This window comes from Sarcophilus harrisii, chromosome 4 (genome assembly GCF_902635505.1).
Source record: "Sarcophilus harrisii chromosome 4, mSarHar1.11, whole genome shotgun sequence".
NCBI lineage: Eukaryota > Metazoa > Chordata > Mammalia > Dasyuromorphia > Dasyuridae > Sarcophilus > Sarcophilus harrisii.
Window position 1 is genome coordinate 320,477,505 of NC_045429.1, and position 21,419 is coordinate 320,498,923.

The 21,419-nt window shown below is 39.8% G+C and overlaps 2 protein-coding genes across 4 annotated transcripts in view; both read left to right on the forward strand.

Annotated features, from left to right (window-relative positions):
* Positions 1 to 16,333, forward strand: part of SLC16A5 (solute carrier family 16 member 5) — a 33,508-nt gene extending 17,175 nt beyond the window's left edge. For 2 of the 3 annotated variants that reach the window (XM_031965772.1, XM_031965770.1), the window contains exons 3-6: positions 4,831 to 4,974; positions 5,394 to 6,191; positions 6,818 to 7,500; positions 16,276 to 16,333. In XM_031965772.1, the coding sequence (XP_031821632.1) occupies positions 4,831 to 4,974; positions 5,394 to 6,191; positions 6,818 to 7,068 (1,193 nt within the window). In that variant the 3' untranslated portion in view covers positions 7,069 to 7,500; positions 16,276 to 16,333. Of the gene's footprint in view, positions 1 to 4,830; positions 4,975 to 5,393; positions 6,192 to 6,817; positions 7,501 to 8,151; positions 11,934 to 16,275 lie in introns of those variants that run through there. The other variant, XM_031965771.1, reaches the window with a different exon arrangement.
* Positions 16,279 to 21,419, forward strand: part of ARMC7 (armadillo repeat containing 7) — a 30,646-nt gene continuing 25,505 nt past the window's right edge. Inside the window, exon 1 of the mRNA XM_031965773.1 lies at positions 16,279 to 16,413. Coding sequence (XP_031821633.1) covers positions 16,323 to 16,413 — 91 coding nt within the window. The 5' untranslated portion in view covers positions 16,279 to 16,322. The remainder of the gene's footprint in view (positions 16,414 to 21,419) is intronic.

A 21,419-nucleotide genomic window follows, 5' to 3' on the forward strand; every position in this document is an offset into this window, starting at 1 on the left:
AATAGATTTCTACATTAGTTACATGAACAACTCTATTTTCAGTTCTTCCCAATGGAAGAGTCGGGGTTGGTATGGAATAAAAAATATACTTAGAAAACAAACAAATACGAATCAGATTTGACACAGGCATTTTTATTCCCATGCAGACTGAGAATGCCAAGCAGTAAAGAATCACAGAATGATAATAGTCTAATAGTCCTTCAAGAGGTCTCATTAAGACATTTGCAACATTGCTACTTATGAACTATTTCACATTTTACCTCCACGGTGTACAGACCCATTAGTACTAAGTAAACTCTAATTATTTCCTAAAACCATTTCTTTGTCTATGTGAGACATTCCCTCTTGGCTGGCTGGTCAACCTCTACTATTATTTATTCCCCAAATGTTCTAGAAACTGGTATCTTAATGTCCCAGTGCCTGGGAGAGAGCCAGCTGCTTTTGGAGATCTCACAAGTCCATGTACCAAAGTAGAGAAGATACAAAAAAGGGGTAAACCCATCCCAGATAGATGTTTCTCTAAGAGGCTATAAGCTTACAGTTTTTCATCTTGTAGATAAAAGGCATCTTTGAGCTAAGAGTCATCCTTACATCTGGCAGCCAGCAGGAATAGAAGCCCGTAGCCAATTAAGAGTAATCATAACTGACAACAAACAGAGAAAATCTGTGTCTGATCCTCAAGGAGAGGAGTGAGAAGTCCCTCCATCATACATTCCCACTTTACATGCTGTACAGAGTGCTTTGCAAACTATAAAACACTATATAAATTTCAATTATAATTGGTTTAATCTACTTCACAGAATTCTTTTGAGGATCAAATAAAATAATATATAAAGCACTTAATGATGGAAATAGGGACTGTATTTGTGATTTCATTAATATGAGAACTTCCAGATGAAGAAATTCCTTCAATTCAAGTAAGCATCTTCTCTACAAATTGTAGTCTTAGAGAGTTACCTAGACCTTAGAGAGGCTAAGTGACTTACCTGTATGTCTCAGAGACAAGACTTGAACACAGCTATTCCTGGACTGGAGGCTGACTCCCTGTTCACTATAACAGACTGCTTCTCATAACTTTATAGTATGATAGGTTTATTTAGGCTTTTATAAATATAAACCATTTCTCCCTCTCATATCCTGAAATCCGCCTCTGCTGGGACTGTTCTTTTCCTTAGTGGTCCCTAGAGATTCCCTCAGTAGATGTTTCCTGGCAAGAGTATTGGTTTCAGTTTTTGTCTTAATAACCTCCTCCTAGAAGGGATGCCTTATTCCTGACCTCAGGCAATTCCAGGAGGTCTCTATGAAAGAGAAGGGCAAGCAGCCAGGATCTTCAGAATGCCTAACTAAGAAGGAAATCACAGCTCTCTTTCCCCTTCTATCTGCATACATGCAACCTCCTTCAGCTTGGCTCTAAAGAATGAGGAGGATAACTGAGGCAGGTTCAGGTTTCTTCTCCCTCCCTTTTTCCCCCTCTCACTTGGACCAGAGCATGTTATACTGGTTCTCCCGGCTGTCTTCCAATAACCAGGGAATGTTTTTTTCCTGCTTTCTCATGAGATTTCTTGTGGCGAGGTGGATTATCAGAGCTGGCAGAGAGATGGGAACAGATACTGCTTGTTCTTGGCCCATCCTCTAGCAGCCGGGGTAAAGACCTTAGTCCAGGGAGTCTCTTGGCAGGAGAAGAGATGACTTTCTGACCCCTTATACAAAGGAATGATGGCTGGGAGAGTACACTGAGGATCAAGAAGCCCTGGATTCATAAGTCTTACTTCTGACTTATATTGACTTCATACTAAGAGACTTTAATATACATGTTGATATTTCTTTAAATACTTAATAATAGATGCAACACTAGACTTGGCATTAGAAAAACCTAAGTTCACTTCTTCCCTCATATACCTACTAGTTTTGGACTTCCTGGACAAGTCATTTAATCTCTGTCTGCTTTAGTTCCTTCATCTGTAAATTGAGGATTAAAATAACATCCCTTTTGACCCACATGTGCACGAATGTTTGTGGCAGCCCTTTTTGTAGTGGCTAGAAACTGGAAACTGAATGGATGTCCATCAGTTGGAGAATGGCTGAATAAATTGTGGTATATGAAAATTATGGAATATTACTGTTCTGTAAGAAATGACCAACAGGATGATTTCAGAAAGGCCTGGAGAGACTTACACGAACTGATGCTGAGTGAAATGAGCAGGACCAGGAGATCATTATATACTTCAACAACAATACTAGATGATGACCAGTTCTGATGGATCAGGCCATCCTCAGCAACGAGATCAACCAAATCATTCCCAATGGAGCAGTAATAAAATAACATCCCTTTTATAAGATTGTTATGAAGATCAACTGAAATATCTGTTCACCCTTTAGTACAATATTGGGTATCTATATAATAGGTTCTTAAGCTAATCAGATGTAAATTATTTGGAGGTTAAATTTGTTTTGTTTTTGTATTTTTCTTCCTAGCACACATGCCCAGAACATAATAGCTATTTAATAAGTGTTTGTGGAATGTTGAATTAATTAGTGGGGAACAAACTGATTGACTTATTCCGCTGCCCCAGAAATATACATTCAGCTCTCTGAATACATACTACAATTGATATGTATACAACAATCAGGTTTATTATATTCATCCACCTATACAGCCTTCCATACATTCATAAAACCCAATTTATACACATTCTTTTTTATATTATTCTTAATAAAAATTGATGTGTATGTAATCCTTTTAAATTTTCATTGAAATTTTAATTTTTATATCTCCTACATACTATTCCTCCTCATGCCAGAAAGACATCTCTAATAATAAAGAATAAAAAAAGATTTTTAAAAATTGGCACAACTAAACTAACCAATACATGAACCAAATCAGATGTTACAGGTAGTGTTCCATATCCATAATTCCCTAACTCTGCAAATCAAGGAAAGAAGGCCTGATAATTATAATTTAATAGCATCCCTTTTTTATCTTATTATTTTTTTTCCATTTACGTGGTTGTAGCCATTGTATACATTGTTTTCCTAGTTCTTTTACTTTGCATCAATCTGACAGTACAATAATTCATTACATTGGTGCTCCTCAACTTGTTCGACCATCTCCTTTGTTTCCAGATCTTTGTTACTGCAAAAAGTGCTACAGTAACTATTTTGGAACATATGAGATGTAGTTTTTTTTTTTTTTTTTTTTTTTTTAATTACTGATCTCCTTGAGGGCAGATGTCTAGCACCAGTATCTCTGGGTCCAAGAGTATTGACGTTTTAGCAATTTAGCATAATCCTAAATTGCTTTCTAGAATGATTGGACCAATTCATAGTACTCTGACCAATGTTAGACAGCTCTTTACTTTTACGGATTTTCCCATTCATTTTATCATTTAATTCTGTGAACAATCCTAGGTAGTAGATAAGTATTATTTTCCTTATTTAACAGATGAGGAAATGAAGTGGCTCAGGGAATTCACCTGACTTCCCCAATGTCATACAGCTAATAAATTACAGATTCAAACCTCAGATTTGTGATTACAACTTTGTGCTCTCTCTGTTATGTACATATATACCTGCAGCCTCCTCTCCTCCTATAATCACATATGATTGATTACATACATATTGACCCATATTATCATGTCCATCTACCCATACCCTCTTATACACATTCATACATAATCTCTCATATTCACATACACATTCCCAATTCACCTTTAATCTTATACATTCATAACCCATACTTTCTCACATTACCAGGTCAATGGGAAAGGTAACATCTGAGAAAGCCCTGAGTCATAGTGAGAACAGGAACTGGATGGCTGGAAGCTGTACGAGGTGGGGTTGGAGGTGCTGTCCTGGTTAAATGTTCTATAGCAGATAGTCTGTGATAGATAGCTCATTTCCCGATATCTATGTCTTGGATTGTGGGATGTCCTCATTGGGCAGAGAAAAAAAAATGGATAAAGGAATAAATTAGAAGATTTCCCCTTAAGCATATGTTAAAGCATTTAATCAATCCTTGGTCCAGAGTTCCATGTTTGAAGACTACTTAAATATATACTTTTAATCATTAACTCCATGCAACCTAATAAGCTGTGTAGGACTCAAGAACAGATAACCTTAGAGGACACAACTAAGAATAATTGCAGAGCAACAGCTTTAGACTTTGTAAAAGGAAAAACTTTCTAAAAGAGCTGAATGATAACAAATAATAACAAAAACAATAATTTGCATTTATGTAGTGCTTTAAGATTTGCAAAAAAACCTTAACTCATTTTATCCTCATATGAACCCTATGAAATAAATACTATTATTATTCATTTTACAACTGGGGAAACTAAGGCAGACAGAGTTTAATTGACTTGCCCAGGGTCATAAAACTAAAAAAAAATCTGAAACTGAATTTAAATTCAGATCTTCCCGACCCCATATCTATCTACTGTAGCACTTAGGTACTTTGTGGTAGGATAGGCTGTTTCAGCATGATTTCAGGAATGTTGCAGAAAGGATTTCTGTTCAGGGAAATCTAAGATGCTGAGATTCCTTTCAGCTTAGAGTTTGTATGTTTCTATGGGAAGGTTAGGATGAAAGAGGTCCCTTTGATTCAAATATGTCCTTTCAAGAATGTTACAGAAAGGATTTTGGTTCAGGAAAACATCAGACTGTGAGATTCCTTTCCACTTGGACCTTGTCTGATCCTATAGAAGGGGATTGGATGAAGGAGCTCCCTTTGGTCCCAATGTATCCTCATAGGATGTTCTCCAGAACTCCAGGCTGTTCCTTTGGCTCCATCCCTAACCTGCCCCACTCTCTTTTTGGTTTCACCTCCCCCAGGGCCCATTTGCAGTATGCTGGTGGAGCACTTTGGTTGCCGCGTGACAGTGATGCTAGGGGGAATCCTGGCCAGCTCAGGCATGGTGGCCAGCTCCTTCTCCCGCTCCCTTAGCCAGCTCTACATCACAGCCGGATTCATCACAGGTGACAGCCATCAGCTGCCCTTTCTCTTTCTCCCCCTAACCTCCTAAGCCCAGGGTTTGGTGGGATGGGGACTTGGAGGAGCAATGGCAGGAAATGGAAGGGAAGACAGTGGATCTGAGAAGTGTGGTTGGGGAGAGAAACGGATGGGCAGGCTGTTTGAAGGCAGGGGTGCTGTGCTGCTCTGGCGTGCTCCAGAAGTGATCTCTGGCTTGTTCCCAGGGGCTGCCTCTGTTATGGGCTAGATGCTACATCAAGTCTTAACTGGGCTAGCTAAGTGGGTGGGGAAAGAGGCAAAACTGACACTTTAAGGAATTGTTGGGTGTGGGGAATGGACCTCAACTCTCATCAAAGCTTGAGGAGACATAAGTGGATGGATCACTGAGATGGCATCTCTTCCTTCCCCCTTCCTTCCCCTGCAGGCCTAGGGATGTCCTTCAGCTTTCAGGCAGGCATCACAGTGTTGGGATACTACTTCTCCTACCACCGGACACTGGCCAACGCACTGGCCTCAGCTGGGGTCTCCATTGGTATCACGCTCTGGCCCCTGCTTTCCCGCTACCTCTTGGAGTCCTTCGGATGGAGAGGCACCTTCTTGATCTTTGGCGGGGTCTTCCTTCATTGCTGCGTTTGTGGGGCCGTCATGAGGCCTGTGGCACTTAAGGCTGAGTCAGCCTACCCCCCACCCAACAAGGCCCCTGAACCAGGCTGTCTGTTGACTTGTGGCCAGGCTGTGCGGCGACATCTGGCCTTTGACGTCTTCCTCCAGAACCAGGGCTACCGCTTCTATACCCTGGGTGTAGTGTGGATGCTGATGGGCTTCACAGTGCCCCACATCTTCCTGGTGCCCTTTGCCTTGAGCCATGATGTGGAAGAACACAAGGCTGCTTTGCTTATCTCCATCATTGGCTTCAGCAACATATTCATTAGACCCATGATTGGGGTGGTAGCTGGCCGGGCAATGTTTGCAGGTCACCGTGTGTTCCTTTTTGCACTGGCAGTCTTGTTAAATGGGCTGAGCAACCTCATTTGCGTTATCTCAGCCAGCTTTACTGTGCTAGTTTTTTATTGCTTGATATACAGCGTCTCCATGAGCGGCATTGGGGCTCTCATCTTCCAGGTGCTCATGGATATAGTGCCCATGAACAGATTCTCCAGTGCCTTGGGTCTCTTCACCATCCTTGAAAGTTTCACCATCCTTGTATCTCCTCCACTGGCTGGTGAGGATAGGGAAGTTACCAGTTGGGGAAGGAGGCTGGGGCTGGTATCTGGAAAAGGGAATTTACCCTGGGAGGAGGGAAAAAGGGATATAGGTACGTGTGGTATCATGGAAAGAACACCGGATTTGTTTCAGATATTTACCATCTCTGTAATCCTGGGCAAATCATTTAATCTCTCCTAGACCTGTGTTCCTCATCTATAAAAATGAGATAAGTAAACTAGATGGTATCTAAGGCCTCATTCAAATCTAAATATTATAAGGCTATGGCTAAGTGCCCAGTGAAGGAAAATTGCCATATATCACTCAGACTGACTTAAGTCGATGACATAGTGAGAAAAGCATGGAATTTGGAGTCCAAAGACTGGGCTGAGATCCAAGTAGCTAGTTGTATGACCTAGAACAAATTTTATTTCCTCAACTATAAACTGGTGATGGTATCACTTGCCTTAGGTACTTCCCAGGATTGTGGTGAGAATCCTACTTTGTAAATGGGAAAATGCTATGTCGGTTGTGTGGTTTTTCATCATGACCTAGGAATCTGTCAGGGAAGAGGAGCCTCAGAAATAGCTCCTAAGGTCCCTGTATCCCTCACCTCTCTCAACTTGGCTTCCCTCTCCCATGCAGGTCTACTTTTGGACACTACTGGCAACTTCAGCTATATTTTCTACATGTCCAGCTTCTTCCTCATCTCAGCTGCATTCTTCATAGGTCTCAGCTTCTTCATCTTGAAGAAGAAGAAGAAAGAGAAGCAAATAATGGACATAGTCCATGAGGAGCCTATTGTAGAAAAGGAGCTTAACCTGAGAAACACAGAGGAGCCTGTGACTCAGTCACATTCAACAGTCACATATGTGACGTATGTGACAAGCGTCTGAGCCAAGGAACTCTAGAGGGCAAAGACTATAAATTCTTTCTAATTTCAGACCCTTCTGTGCTAGCCTTCATTTTATTATGTCTCTCTGGTTTCAACCCCCTCAAGGCCCAATGAAGCACTAGCTTCTTGAGCTCACTTACCTTGTGATCAGAAGGTTCCTCTCCCCTCGAAGAGGTCAGAAAGAGGAACTTATTGTATTTTTTCCCAGTCCCCTGTCTCTTCCACCTCTTGGGAAACAAAAATTCTCAGAACTAGGAGAGGCTATGGACAGCACTGGAAAGAGGGAACCAGATTTATTCTAGCAGAGACCAAGAAAAACAGTATGTTTGAATTACATGAATTACACGCAAAGACATTGTTTCCTGGAGCAGCTGGCTATAAAACTCATTGAACTAATGGGGTGAATTAATGAAGCACAGAAAATAGGTGTGGGGTAAGTTTTATTCCCCTTACTCTGTCTCTTCTTTTTTTTTTTTTTTTTTTTTTTTTTTTTTCCTCCACTTGGCTGGAGCAGTCTGGGTGGAATTTTGTTTGTTGACTTGACTGGATTGAGTTTCCAAAAAGAAGCTTTCTCAGGGACCTTTAAGAATTGATTTTCTTTGCATGACCAGAACTTACTCTCTGTTCTGCTGCACAGAGGCAGGGATGGAGTGCCATGGCCCTGATTCTGCCCAGCAGGAATGAGTCAGTGCCCCCATTGGCACCCCCTCTATCATCATCAAGTGAATGTGGACCTACTCTGGATCTTTCTGCTTCCCTGTGCTAAAATCCCACCTATCTGTGCTATAAGACAGGGATGCTTCAGGCATCCCTGTGCTTCAGGCACAAACCAGTTTCCTGATAGGGCAGAAGGAAATTCAGATTTTTCAGAATATTTGTCAAGTGCCCATTGTATTGATCATCATGGAAAATACAAAGATGAATTAAAAAAAAAAAACTGTCGGAACTTAGGAACTCATGATCTAATAGTAGGGCAGGCTGAGAGTCTGGCATGGGCCAGCAGGTAGATAAATTTGCTGCTAAATACCAGATCTTAAAAGGTTTTTTGTTTGCTTGTCTGTTTTGTCCCTTCCTCCCCTTCAAGGTTTGGAGGCAGCTAGGTGGCTTAGTCAATGGAGTGTCAGATCTGGAATCAGGAAGACCGAGTTCAAATCCAGCCTCAGACACTTAAGTGTGTGACCCCAGGTACTTAAGTCTATTTGCCTTTATCCAGTAGAGAAGGAAATCACAAACCATTCTAGTATCTTTGCCAAGAAAACTCTATCAACAAAATGGTCTAAGAGGTCAGAAAGAGTTGGCATGACTGAACAACAGCCCTTACCAGGGGGGACAGCACAAAAGCTTGATAGAAAGCTAATCCCTGAAATCATAGTTTACTTGCACAAAAATCTCTTTCTCTGACCCTTAAACCCTAGGTCATTGCTTTCCTCACCAACATTCCTGACTCCACTCCCACCCTAACTTCCTCATGGTGCAACAATGCCAAGACAAGATAAGGACCAAGGACAGAGAATCAGTTTGCATAGTGAGAAGCTCTATAAGGTGGGGGAAGGTGACTTGCAGAAGGAAGTAGTTTAATTTTGGAGCCACTTCCTCAAATTCCATTATTATCTCAATTTTCCTGGGGATTTGGTAGCTGTGGTTCAGTACCACTTCACATTTAATCTGGATCTCATGTCTTTTCACACACAACAAAGATCTAGAGGATCTAAAGCAGAAAGGTGGCAGACTCTTGATCCTTCAATGTCCTCTCTTTTGAGTGATAAGATCAAACTGATATATTAATCCCCTGAAGAGGCCAGCCCCAGTAGTTGCAAGACAACCTTGAATTTTGGCAAGAATAAGGATACACTTGATTTGAAAGAGTGGAAAGGACAAAGCAGTGGTCTTGGTCCAATGGTCTATAGCTGTAGAACAGATTTTGAGATTCTCATTGGGTAATATGTGAGACTTGTCAGAGTTCTCTTCCCAACCTTATGTACCTATCTGTCTAATGGATAAATTGGATGATCTATTGGAGTCTGTCTCTTTATCTGTCCCTGATATACTTAGTAGCACAAAACTGTATCAGATAAAAGAGAAATGATCAAAAGAGGCATCATAATACAATGGGAAGAGGTCTAGCCTGAAAATCAAGACATAATTCTGATTCTGTCTGTTACTATGTGATTGTGGGCAAGTAACTTCTTTTAATGAGAATATTGGAGTTGATCTCCTTTCCAATTCTAAAGTTCACTGTGGGGAAAACTTCTATATACCCTTAGATTTGCACCTATTCCTACTAAATATTTTCTGTGTCATATATATATATATATATATATATATATACACATACATACACACATGAAACTCACAGACTATTTAACTTTGGTTCTCTCTGCCCTGTTATAAAACCAGGGAGGATGGACCCAAAAAAAGTACCAAATTTTAGACAGCTAGATGAAGTGTGTATTACCTAATTGTCAGTAAGATACATAAAAATGGATTTAATCTGGATTTCATGTCTTACCACCCAACCCCTTGCTCATATGCTGCTAAACACAGTCTGCTGAAGCAAGTAGGATTCTATGGAAAAATCATTCTTCAATGCACATTGTCTTAAACTGTGAGTTCCTTGAGAGCAGGGACTGTCTTGTGCATCTCATATTTACCAGTAAGTGAGAATTTACTGGTTTCCAAACACTTTCTTCAGATGAACCTTGGAAGGTAGACAGGGCAAGGAAAATTCTCCCCGAGCCCTAGAGAAGGAAAAAATAACTTGTCAAGATTTTGAATCCAGGTCTTCTGCCTAAATTAATACAGTGTTTGCTGCTATATTATGTTCTTTCTTTTTTTCTTTTTACATTATAAGTAAAGGCTTTGGGGGAGCAAGGCAGTTAGGGTTAAGTGACTTGCCCAGGGTCACACCGCTAGGAAGTGTTAAATATCTGAGATTAGATTTGAACTCAGGTCCTTCTGACTCTAGGGCTGGACTGTCCATTGTGCTATCTAGCTGCCCCTTGTCTTCTTAATATTATCTGTACACAGTCCTGCTCATAATAGGTTTTTGTTACACATTTATTGAATGAGTCAGTCAGCAAGGGTTTATGAAGCACCCTATTTGTCAGGCACTGAGATAAGTGGTAGATATACAAAGACAAAGCACAAGAGTCCCTGCCCTCAAGAAGCTTACTTCTCTATTTGGGGAGACATATAGAAATAGATACAAAATATTTTTTTAGAGCAGACCAGTGATTTTATTTTTAGAAGGAATTCTTGATAAGGAACCTGCCCCTACATATGCAGGTCAAGATCTGTTTTGCAACTTAGTGTTAATGAACTATCTAGGGATACTTAGAGGTTGTGACTTACTGAAGGTCATATCATGTGTATAAGAAGTAGGACCTGAACTCAAGGCTCCCTAACTCTTAAGACCATCTCTCCAAACTCTTCTGATCATGTAATACATATCAAGAATTTGAGCACAATTCTAATATATGTATATTATTTATGATAAACATGTACTACTAAATTAATAATTGTGTATATTACATAACATACACAAAATAGAAATTTTTAAATGAGTAAATAAAATATTTTCAATATGATTTCATTATTAATGAGCTAAACACCTTTTTCATTCTCATGATAAATATTAATGTTATATTAATCAAACAAGTAGTTTTTTAAAGTGTTCACTATGTCAGATACTATGTTCAGTACTGGGGTTACCAAGAAAGATACAATATGATTGATTGAAAATGCTTCATTAAACACATAAAACTTGTGATATGGCAGTTCAAAGGTCTTGATATAAGTACAGTTTATTTGGATATTCTAAATGGCTGAAAAAGGATACTTCACAAGAATACATATGGCTTCAAATTCAAGAAGCACATTGTTGACTACACTTACTATATCATGATCCTTATTTTTCAGTCCTTCCACCAATGATAAGCAATGGTTTTTGTTAAATATAAACCAGCAAATTTCTCTTTCTTGATATTAATTAATCTCACAAACTAATTGCATTTTTCTATTTTTAGCAAGTGTATTCAAAATCTACTAAAAGTCTTCAATGGGAAACTTTTTTAATAGTTCAGAATATTTCCAATTTTTAAAAAAATGTACAGATATAAGCATTGCCTCTGCATTGCTACAGACATGGTAGAACTCAAGAAGATGCTATCTCCAGAAGCACCAGTTCATGATGGAGTATGTTGGGGGATTTCTGGGAAGAGGGAGCTGAAGAGAATAAGCTTAAGAGTTTAATCTCCATCTTGAAACCAGGTGGGGCAAGCCAAAATTGAGCCATGTGCTGAATCAAGGGGCTTGTGCTCTCTTGCTCCCCTTTTTTGAGTTGCGTTGACTGTTTGACTGTTGCATTGCCACTACTACTGCTGTAGTTGTCTTGGGTGGACAAAAGTGGGGTTAAGAGACTGCCTGACAGCTAAAACTGAAGACTGGCAAAAAGGTAAAATATTTTCATCCCTACTATTTTGTGGTGGGGATGGGAATAACTCCCTATAGTTGCTCAGCCCTTACCTCCTTTCCATGAGGAGTTTAAATTATTAAAATCAGAGGAAGCCATTTTTGTTCTTCATTCTATCCAAATGAACTGTTCTCCCCTTTGCCCACTCTCCTTTCTTTGGTATTTTTTATTCTTCTTCATGTAAAAGAAAATCTGGCAGTCATTAGCCCATGTTGTGTGATTAGTGCTAGAGTGAATAGAGATTTGAGGAAAGATTTAGATCTGGTTAGAGAGAGAAGAAACATTTCAATTCACTTGGAAGTGCAGAGTAGGAGAGAAGAGCAAATTGAATACCTGGGGAATTTACAATTAAGTTTCATTGAAATAATATTCCTAAACCAGCCAGCACAAGTTTATTATAAAGGGCAAGCCTGGAGTCAAGCCAATCCATTAGTTTAGGTTCAGTGTTGGACAAAATGAGTTATTCATTAGTCATTTGAGAGCGAAATAAATGGTCTTAACATATATACATGCAAAGAATATTTACCAGATTATGAATTTGGGGAGAGGGGACTTTCTCCAGTCTATATGGAAATATACCTAGTCAGGGAAGGGTGTGGTGAATTATGGTTTTAGACATTTTTCAAGTCTGAAGGGTACCAACTCCATCTGGATGAACTTTCTTATGCCCTTAGATGACCTGGGAACCACATTGTTTATCCATCTAGAGGTCAACAGAAACAAAGGTTTGAGCCTTAAGCCCCCTGGCTATAATATTCTCATAAGACAGGTTAATAATATAGATGTAAATTATCTATTGATAATTGATCACCCAGACCTAATAAGCCTTGAAGCAAAGGCATGTTCTGGAAAAGAAGGGGGAGGTCTTCATTACTAGGTATACCTTACACATGGTATTCTTTTCCAGTGCTTACCTACACATAGAATTCTTCCTATTAAACCTGCAACAATGCCCATATTTTCTTATAAAATAATACAGCAGGAGATACTCCTCTTATTTTCCTTATGCCTTTTATATGTATAATATACCTTCCATGAAGGGTTAGTGCCCTAGCTTCTGAGGGCTCAGCTTTACATGACAAGATTTTCATCCTATTAACTCTATTCTGTGGCAACCTCTTGTATTTCTTACAGGGTAAATATAACAACTTTTTTTCTACTTCCTTAGGGTTTTTTTTTTTTTTTTTTTGGATAGGTAACCTACCTAGTTCATTTTCAGAAGGAAGAGATTAAGTACTTCTTAAGATGTGGTCAAGGAAAAGGTGTGTGAAATGAGGTAAAAAGGTCAAGAACAATAACTGGGGAAAGCCCATCAGATTTGGCAATTAAGAGCTCCTTAGAAACTTTGAAAACAGTTTGAGAAAGTAGTCAAAAATAATGAACTTGAAAGCCTAGGAGACTGGGAAGATGATAGTGCTCTAATAGAAATAGGGATGTTCAGAGGGGTGGGTCTTTGGGAGGTTAGGCAAAATACGATATCAAATACATATCTACGTTACAGTATTCGTCCTATATTAGTTTCCCCCACAAAAACAAAAAAAGGCAAAGTAATATAGGGATGAAATCAGGTTTTTGCCCTAGATGGCAGAGCCCACCTGTTGAAGAGATTTGGGTGTGAGAATGGCGGAAGGAGGGAGGGACCAGGAATTTTGCTTTCCCGAGCAGGACAGCCCCGAGTTGAGGTGACTAATTGGGGTAAGTAGGACATACTGCAGGCCAGGAAGAATGGAAATGGAACAGGACCCTGTTAATCTTCCTAATCTCTTATGGGTTTTTGTCCCACCCCTTAGAGTCAGACTTTGGCCCCAACTTCTGAAAACATTGTTCTAGACTATTTAGCCAGCGCTAGATCAAACCTATCTTCCTACAAAATAAAACTTGGTGGAAAGGGGAGGAAGCTAATGGAATCAGCTTGTAGAATAATGGTGCTTGCGGTGGGATCTGAAGGAAACCAGGACTGAGAAAGGCAAAGCGAGCGGGAGTGAACTCCAGACAAAGGAGGGCTGTTGGTGCAAGGGCTCCGAGAAAGATGGAGGTCTGTGTGTGAAGGAGAGGAAGCCTGAATAAAGAACCGCTTCCATTGTGACGGTGCTCTAAGGGTTGCGGAGTGCTTTCCAATGATTCATTTCATTTGAGACTAATACTTGGTAATTAATTAATCCGGACAAGACCCCTGGGAGTTAGGGGCTGTTATCCTCCAGTCCGAGTCCCCACAGGCGCCAGGCTCTCTGTCTCCCGTATGGTCCAGCCCAGAAATCCCGTGCTTTTCTCCCTCGGCTAGCGCCCCGTTCTCCAACACACTGACATCCCTCCTTCCCTCCTCCCTCCCCCTTTCCCTCCTCCCTCCCCCTTTCCCTCCTCCCTCCTCCCTCCGCCTCCCCCTCCCCCGCCCCTCCGGATCTGCAAAGGGCGGCGCTTGGCCACACCCCTTCCGCCCGGCTCGGGGCGGTGCCTTCACCGCCTTCCGCTCGGGAGGGACCGAGCTGCAGCGCGGGTGTGGTAGGTGCTGAGGGTCGGGGGTCGTGTTGGCGGGTCCCTGCGTCTGCTTCGCTTGTCCCTAGATCAGTCCCGAAGCGACAAATGCCGGGGACCCCCTGACTTTGAAACCCGTTGCTTGAGTCTCCCTGCCCCCTCCCCCGCGGTGAGATTTAAAGAAACCGAGTCACGTTTCTTTTGTGTGTGGCATTGATCTTTATGAGACCACGTGGGCTGGGAGAAGAATCGGACCACCCACGTTCAATCAGTCAATCAACCAGCCTTTATTGTGCTCCTGCTGTATGCCCCGCCCTGGGAATAATGCGGAGCGAGGGAGGAAGTCCCTCAAGTTGTTTACAAAAAAAAGAAAAAATGAGGTGCTGGAGGTGGAAAGGAACATGTTTACATAAGTTGATGCAAAATAATTAACGAGGGAGGGGGAGTCTGTAAAGGGATCCTATAGGAGGTGGTGCTTGAAAGGAGTTTTGAAGGAAACAAGTGGGAGCCAAGTTAATGAGCACTTATTAAGCACGCGCTGTATGCTAAGTACTGAAGATATGAATGAAGGAAATTCGTCCAGAGACTCGGTGTAGACTTTGCACAAGCGAGTTTTATGCGGATGAATCGGAGATAACGGCAGGGGCAGCATCATTGAATTACAAAGTAATGGGGGGGAGGGGAGAGGAGAACAAGGCGTACGAAGACTGTATTTTGTATTGTGTCCCGGAGACCGGGCGCCACGGCTTCACACTGACATGGTCACACCTGCGCTTTAGGAAGGCGACTGTCAGCGGCGTGGAAGATGACCCGGAGTGGGGAGAGATTTAAGACAGGGGGAGCAACCCACAGGCGGGCGCAATAGCTGGGTCCACACACCAGCGCAATGAGTTGAGTCAGAGGAGAGGAAGAAAACGAGAGATGCTCCACTAGTTGAAAATCAATAGATTGGATATAATGGGTGAGAGTAAGGAGTCAAGCATAACATCTAAGTTTTAGTTCTGGGTCACTGAGGGGATGGTTTCGCCTCCATCAGGAATAGGGAAATTTGGAGGTCTGTTTTGGATGTTCTTTGAGCTGGTTTAAAATATCCCATAGGCAGTTGGAAATATGGACTCAGGAATAAGAGTAGGACCAGATATATAGGTTTGGAATATATCTGCCTATAGATAATAATTAAACCTCTTAGCTGAGATTGGAGAAAGAAAAGGGCTCAGGACAAAGCTTTGAGCTATATCCAAGAGCTGTGGGGTGGATGCTAACCCAGAAAAAGAGGCGGGGTCAAATAGGAGGGAAACTTGTGTCCTGCTTTTTAGCGCCCCCCAAGATGGGGTAACAAAAGGTACCATGCTTTCTAGAGTCCCCACACTGGGGTGAAAAAACATACCATCTTAGTGGAGGAGTGGTAAAGTGAGACTCCTGAGGATGGTTAAAATATGGAGTCCATTAATTCCAAATTCCTTTTTTTATACCCTCATAACCCTCATAACCCAATGCAGAGGTCTTATACCTCACCCACACTATCTGTGGCCCTCTATAGAAAGCAGATCAGGATCATGAAAACTCAGGAGGAGAGTATCTGGGAGGAAAGAGTGACCAACATAGTGTCAATCCCTGCAGAAAAATCAAGAATACTGCTTATCAATAGGCCCTTACCTTTTCAACAAAAGAAGGAAGAGGCATTTTTTCATCTTTTTTCAGGGGCCATCATAATTATGCAAAATTGAGTTTCATTTAATTGTTCTTTCTGTTTATATTGTAGTGGTTATTTACATTAACTTCTTGGTACTTCATCTTTGATGATTTTTACTTAAATACTCACCTCTCAATTTACCCTTTAGGCTACTTGAAATTTTAATTTTTAGTAATATTAATAAAGAATAATTTCTATCATTCATTGATTGATGACTGACAATGTTTTCAAAATTGCACAGTGCTTATATACATGATTCCATTTAAGATAGCAATCTGTGAGGTAGAATATGTTGAATCATAATTTATCAGCATTGTTGGAAAAATGTTGGTTTTTAGGTCAGGTTTTCTTTTAGAGAGCAAGCTTGTGGTCACAAACATTGAGGTTTCCAAATATAGTCCACATCATTCTTTTAGTCTTAGTCAGTTCTGGTCCAGCTAATCTGCCATGTCAGTCTGGGATGTATGTACAAAGGAACCAATGTATCTGTCTATGTCACTGCATAAGAACCTGGGGGAGTAGGTATCACCTTTCCCATTTTCCTTCATGATATTTTCTATATGTCTTTATAGATTATCTGCCTATCTAATTCTGCTGCTCATTCACTAACACTTTGGCCATGAACGCAAAGCCTCGAATTCTGCCAGAGGGAGGACGGCTCCAATATCTGCAGAAATTGGTCTCTGAGTTCCAGGAAACAACAAGCCAAGGTGAGGGGATACTCTCAGAATCAGGTCCTTTGCCTTGAGCTGGTATCCTTTGTTTCCTACTCCCTTCAAAAAAAACACAATTTACCTGCCATTTATTATTTTAATTTTTTTGTTACAGATTAGACTTCTTGTTGTTCTTTGTTCTCACAGAGAATCAAAATGACATCATTATGTTGGGGTCAAGATACAGTATGTCTGACTTGATCAGACTAATATAGGCTTCAGAAGCTTTACCATGGGTCGAGTATAGGGCCTGTGTGTCAGGAAGTCCTGAGTTCAAATTTGATCTTGTTTACTTTCTTGTGTAATCCCAGGCAAACGACTTAATCATGTTCATCTCAGTTTCATTATCTGTAAAATAAATTGAACAAGGAAATGGCAAAACCACTTCAATATCTTGGCCAAGAAAACCTCAAACTCATGAAGAGTTGGATGTGACTGAACAAGAAATACAAATTAGACAGTACCAAATGACCTAGCAACTCCTTTTAAGACTGTAAGCTGAAATAGGAGTATCATACTGCTTTAGAGTAAGTTTGTCACTAGAAACTCCCTACAGCAATGAAATCACAGGTCCAGTCCCTATCCCTTATTTTATTTTCAAAATATAGGCAGTTTTCAAAATGCACCCTTGTACTCTCTCTCTTCTTTCTCCCACCCCCCCCAAACAGCAAGTAATCCAATATATGTTAAATGTGCAATTCTTCTATACATATTTCCAAAATTATCATGCTGCACAAGAAAAATCAGCTCAAAAAGGGAAAAAAAAGAGAAAGAAAACAAAAAGCAAACAACAACAACAAAAAAGGTGAAAATGCTATGTTGTGATCCACATTCACTCCCCACAGTCCTCTCTCTGGGTGCAGATGGCTCTCCCCATCACAAGACCATTGGAACTGGCCTGAATCACCTCATTGTTGAAAAAAAAACACATCTATCAGAATTGATCATCATATAATCTTGTTGCTGTGTACAATATTCTCTTGGTTCTACTGACTTTACTTAGCATCAGTTCGTGCAAGTCTCTTCAGACTTTTCTGAAATCAATTCTGCTTATGGTTTCTTATAGAACAATAATATTCCATAACATTCATATATCATAACTTATTCAGCCATTCTCCACTTGATGGGCATTCACTCAATTTCTAGTTTCTTGCCACTACAAAAAGGGCTGCCATAAACATTCTTGCACATATGGGTCCCTTTCCTCCATTAAGATCTCTTTGGGATATAAGCCTAGTAGAAACACTGCTGAATCAAAGGGTATGCACAGATTGATAGTCCTATGGGCATAGTTTCAAATTGCTCTCCAGAATGGTTGCCTATCCCTTATTTTGGAAATAAGGAAGTATATGTATATATAAAACATCAATAGTATTATGTTTATTACACAATTTTAATCCATCAGAAAGACAAATCTCCACTAATGGGGATATCACCTTTTTAATATTTTGCAAGGTGTTTTCTTCTCAACCAAAATTTTGTCTTTAAGTTAAAAAAAAAACAGAAATAGAAAACAATAGCAACATACTCTTCTGACAAATTAGTTTCTCTCATTATGTGTTTTCTTTTTTCCATCATTACCTATTGCCTCATTTCATTTTTTCCATTGTTAAAAGATTCTGGATATTATCTTCTTGGATAAGTAAGCATATCACTTAAAATTAGTCAGAGTGCACTGAAGAAAAAGGGGAGAAAAAGCTGAGGGTATCACAGAACCTGAGGGTGAAAGAGACCAGCGATTCTTTAGTCTAATCCCAACACCAAAGGAATTCTTACTCTATCATACCTAACAAATGCTCCCCCAGACTCCATTTGAAGACCTTCAAGCAAAGAGAATCTGGTATCTTTCGAGGTGTGGCTCTCTTCAACAGTGAGATGATTCAAACCAGTTCCAATTGTTCAGTGATGAAGAGAGCCATCTACATCCAAAGAGAGGACCGTGGGAGCTAAGTGTGGACCACAACATAGCATTCTCACTTTTTCAGTTTTTGTTTGGTTGCATTTTGTTTTCTTTCCCGGTTTTTTTCCCCTTCTTGATCTGATTTTTCTTGTGCAGCAAAATAACTGTATAAATATGTATACATCATTGGATTTAATATATATTTTAACATATTTAACATGTATTGGACTACCTGCCATCTAAGGGAGGGGATAGGGAGAAGGAAGGGATAATTTGGAACAGAAGGCTTTATAAGGGTCAATTGTATAAAATTACCTATACATATGTTTTGTAAATAAAAAACTTTAATAAAAAAATTTTTTTAATTAAAAAAAAAATATCTCCCACAGGAGGCCATATCACTTGGGGGTGATTGTTTTTTCTGAATTGGTCTCCTTGCAATTTCCACTTTTTTCTATATCAAATTGAATTTATAGCCTTTCATGTACTTGAATCATGCCTGGCCTTCCATTCTCCCAACCACCACTCCCTTTCCCGCTTTTCTCCCAAATCTTCTAAACTTTAAACATGTCAGGTTCCATATGTCATGGACTCAGTACCTTTCAGCATCCTGCTGCCCTCCTCTGGTCACTTTTCAGCTTATTGATGGCCTTCTTAAAACAGAGCACCCAGAAATGAATGCTCTGGCACACATCTGGATTACACCAGATAAGTCTGACAAGGACAGACTAGAATTACACCATCACCTTGTTTATGGGAACTTTGCCCCAATTAAAGCAGCCCAAGATCACATTAAGATTTTTTTGGTTGTTGACTCAGATCGCATGTATACTAATAATCCCCCAGATCTTTTCCAAACTGCTGTCTAACAGTGCCTCCCTGTATTGAAATTCATTTTTTTTGGTATCCAAGTTATCCTACATTTATCTTTATTAAATTCCATCTTATTAATAAGTTTATTAAAGAGCCCAGTGCTCTAGCTTGTCAAGATTTTTTTCTGGATCCTGACTCTCATCCATTCTACCTTAGTGTTACTGATAAATTTTATGAGGCTATCATCTAGGATTTTTTCCAAGCCATTTGACAAGCACAGACTCCTATGGTACTCCACTGAATATCCTGCCATGTTTTCATTGAAACATTAGCACCAGTCTTTGAATTTGGCTAACTAGTTCTGAAATCATCTTATTTATATTATCTAATTCATATCTTTCCATCTTTTCCATAAAAATAGTATGAGCTATTTTATCAAAATCTTTGCTAAATTCAGCATCTGCTCCTACATTCCCCCTCATTTGTCAGTTTAGTAATCCTGACAAAAAGGAGATAAGTTGGGCATGAACTATTCTTAACAAAGCCAATGCTATTATCTTATTAGAATCTCATGATGGAGTATGCAGTAATACTACAGGTGTCATTACCCCATTTTGCTAATAAGAAGATGAGTTCAGAGAGGCTAATTGACGACCCTTAGTTACAAAGCCAGTACAATATCAATCACAAGTGAGATATGAACCCAGCCTTTTTGTTATTCCAGGTGTTGCCCACTACCCAGTATACTATCTCTTAAAATAAAATATCTAACTATTTAAGACCAAATATGCTTGAATGTTTCTTAAATTCACAAGATAGAGATTTAGGGTCTAGAGGCCCAGGAACTCTGGATTAGGGACTCAAATTAGCTGCAATGATCAGAATAAATAACCTGGACATCAGACTTGGGAGCAGGTCATATGGCCACTCCAATGAAATTAGAAAAATCTTTAGATGACAGCCCCTAGTAAAGTGCTTGACATGCCATGGTTACTTAACAAAGACTTGTTGGGGCCGTGAGGTGGTACAATGGATAGAGCACCAGCCCTGAAGTTAGGAGGACCTGAGTTCAAATGTGACTTCATTCACAATACTTCCTGACTGTGTGACCCTGGGCAAGTCACTTAATCCCAATTGCCTCAGCAAAAAAACAACAATAATAACAAAAAACAAAGGCTTGTTGAATGAAGCTGAGCTGAATTAAATTTTAGGACCTGCCCTGCCTGAGAAGCTTTGTGAATAACAGTTTGCCAATGACATTCAGAATTGCACATTCATCCAGCAATTTATTTAATTAAAAGCCTGATAACCCTTTTAAAAAAACCAAAACCCAAAAACCAAAGCCAATGCTGGCTTTTCCTAATCACTTGTTCACTTCTAGATGTTCACCAACCATCTCCTTTAATGAACTGATCTAGGTTTTTCTGAACAATTGAAATTGAGCTCACTGGTCTATATTTTGTACGCTTTGTCTTCCTTTTCTTAAAAATGGAGATGACATTTGCCCTTTTTTTCCAAACCCATGGATTCTCTCAGTTTTCAAGATCTTTCAGATAACACTGATGCTAACTCTGTGATCACATCTGCAAGTATTTTCAGGACTTGAGGATGTAGATAGTTCATCTGGGCCAGGTGAATTTTCTTCAAGGGTAGCAAGGCACTTTTTTGCTATTCCTTAATTATCTTGGGGATCAACTGCATGTTAATTTTGTTTTGACATTTCCACCGTAAAGGGAATATTGTTATCAACAGGCCATCTACTCCAAGTAGCAGCTTTATGCCTTTTGGGATCCTTTTCCTCTAGGAGAGCTAAATGCACCTTTTTCAGTTGTGTTTAGTTGCCATAGGTAGCTTCAATTCATTTTGAGCTTTAGCATATTCCTGTCATTATTTTTTCTTTTTTTACAGAACCATGCTACTTTCTTATATTAATTCTCTGTTACTTGTCATTGTTTCCATCTTCTATAAATTTATCCTTTAAATTTAAGTTGGTGATTTCCCTCTGTAGCCATGTCAGTCTCTTCAGACAAATCCCATTTTTCCTTCATGTTAGAATTGTTTCCCTTTTGGGGTTTCAGAATTTCATTCTTAATCCTCTCCCTTCTTCCTTATAGTATATTGGAGTATTTTGAACCAGGAGATCCCATTTCTCTCTTCTTAGGACTCTTTGAAATCTTTCTGATAATCTAGGATAGACAATGCTCAGGTTTCTTCTCCATTATAAACTTAAGAAAGGAGTGGTTACTTCTCTCCCGGATTCCCATCATTTCTATCCCAACAACCAGGTTCT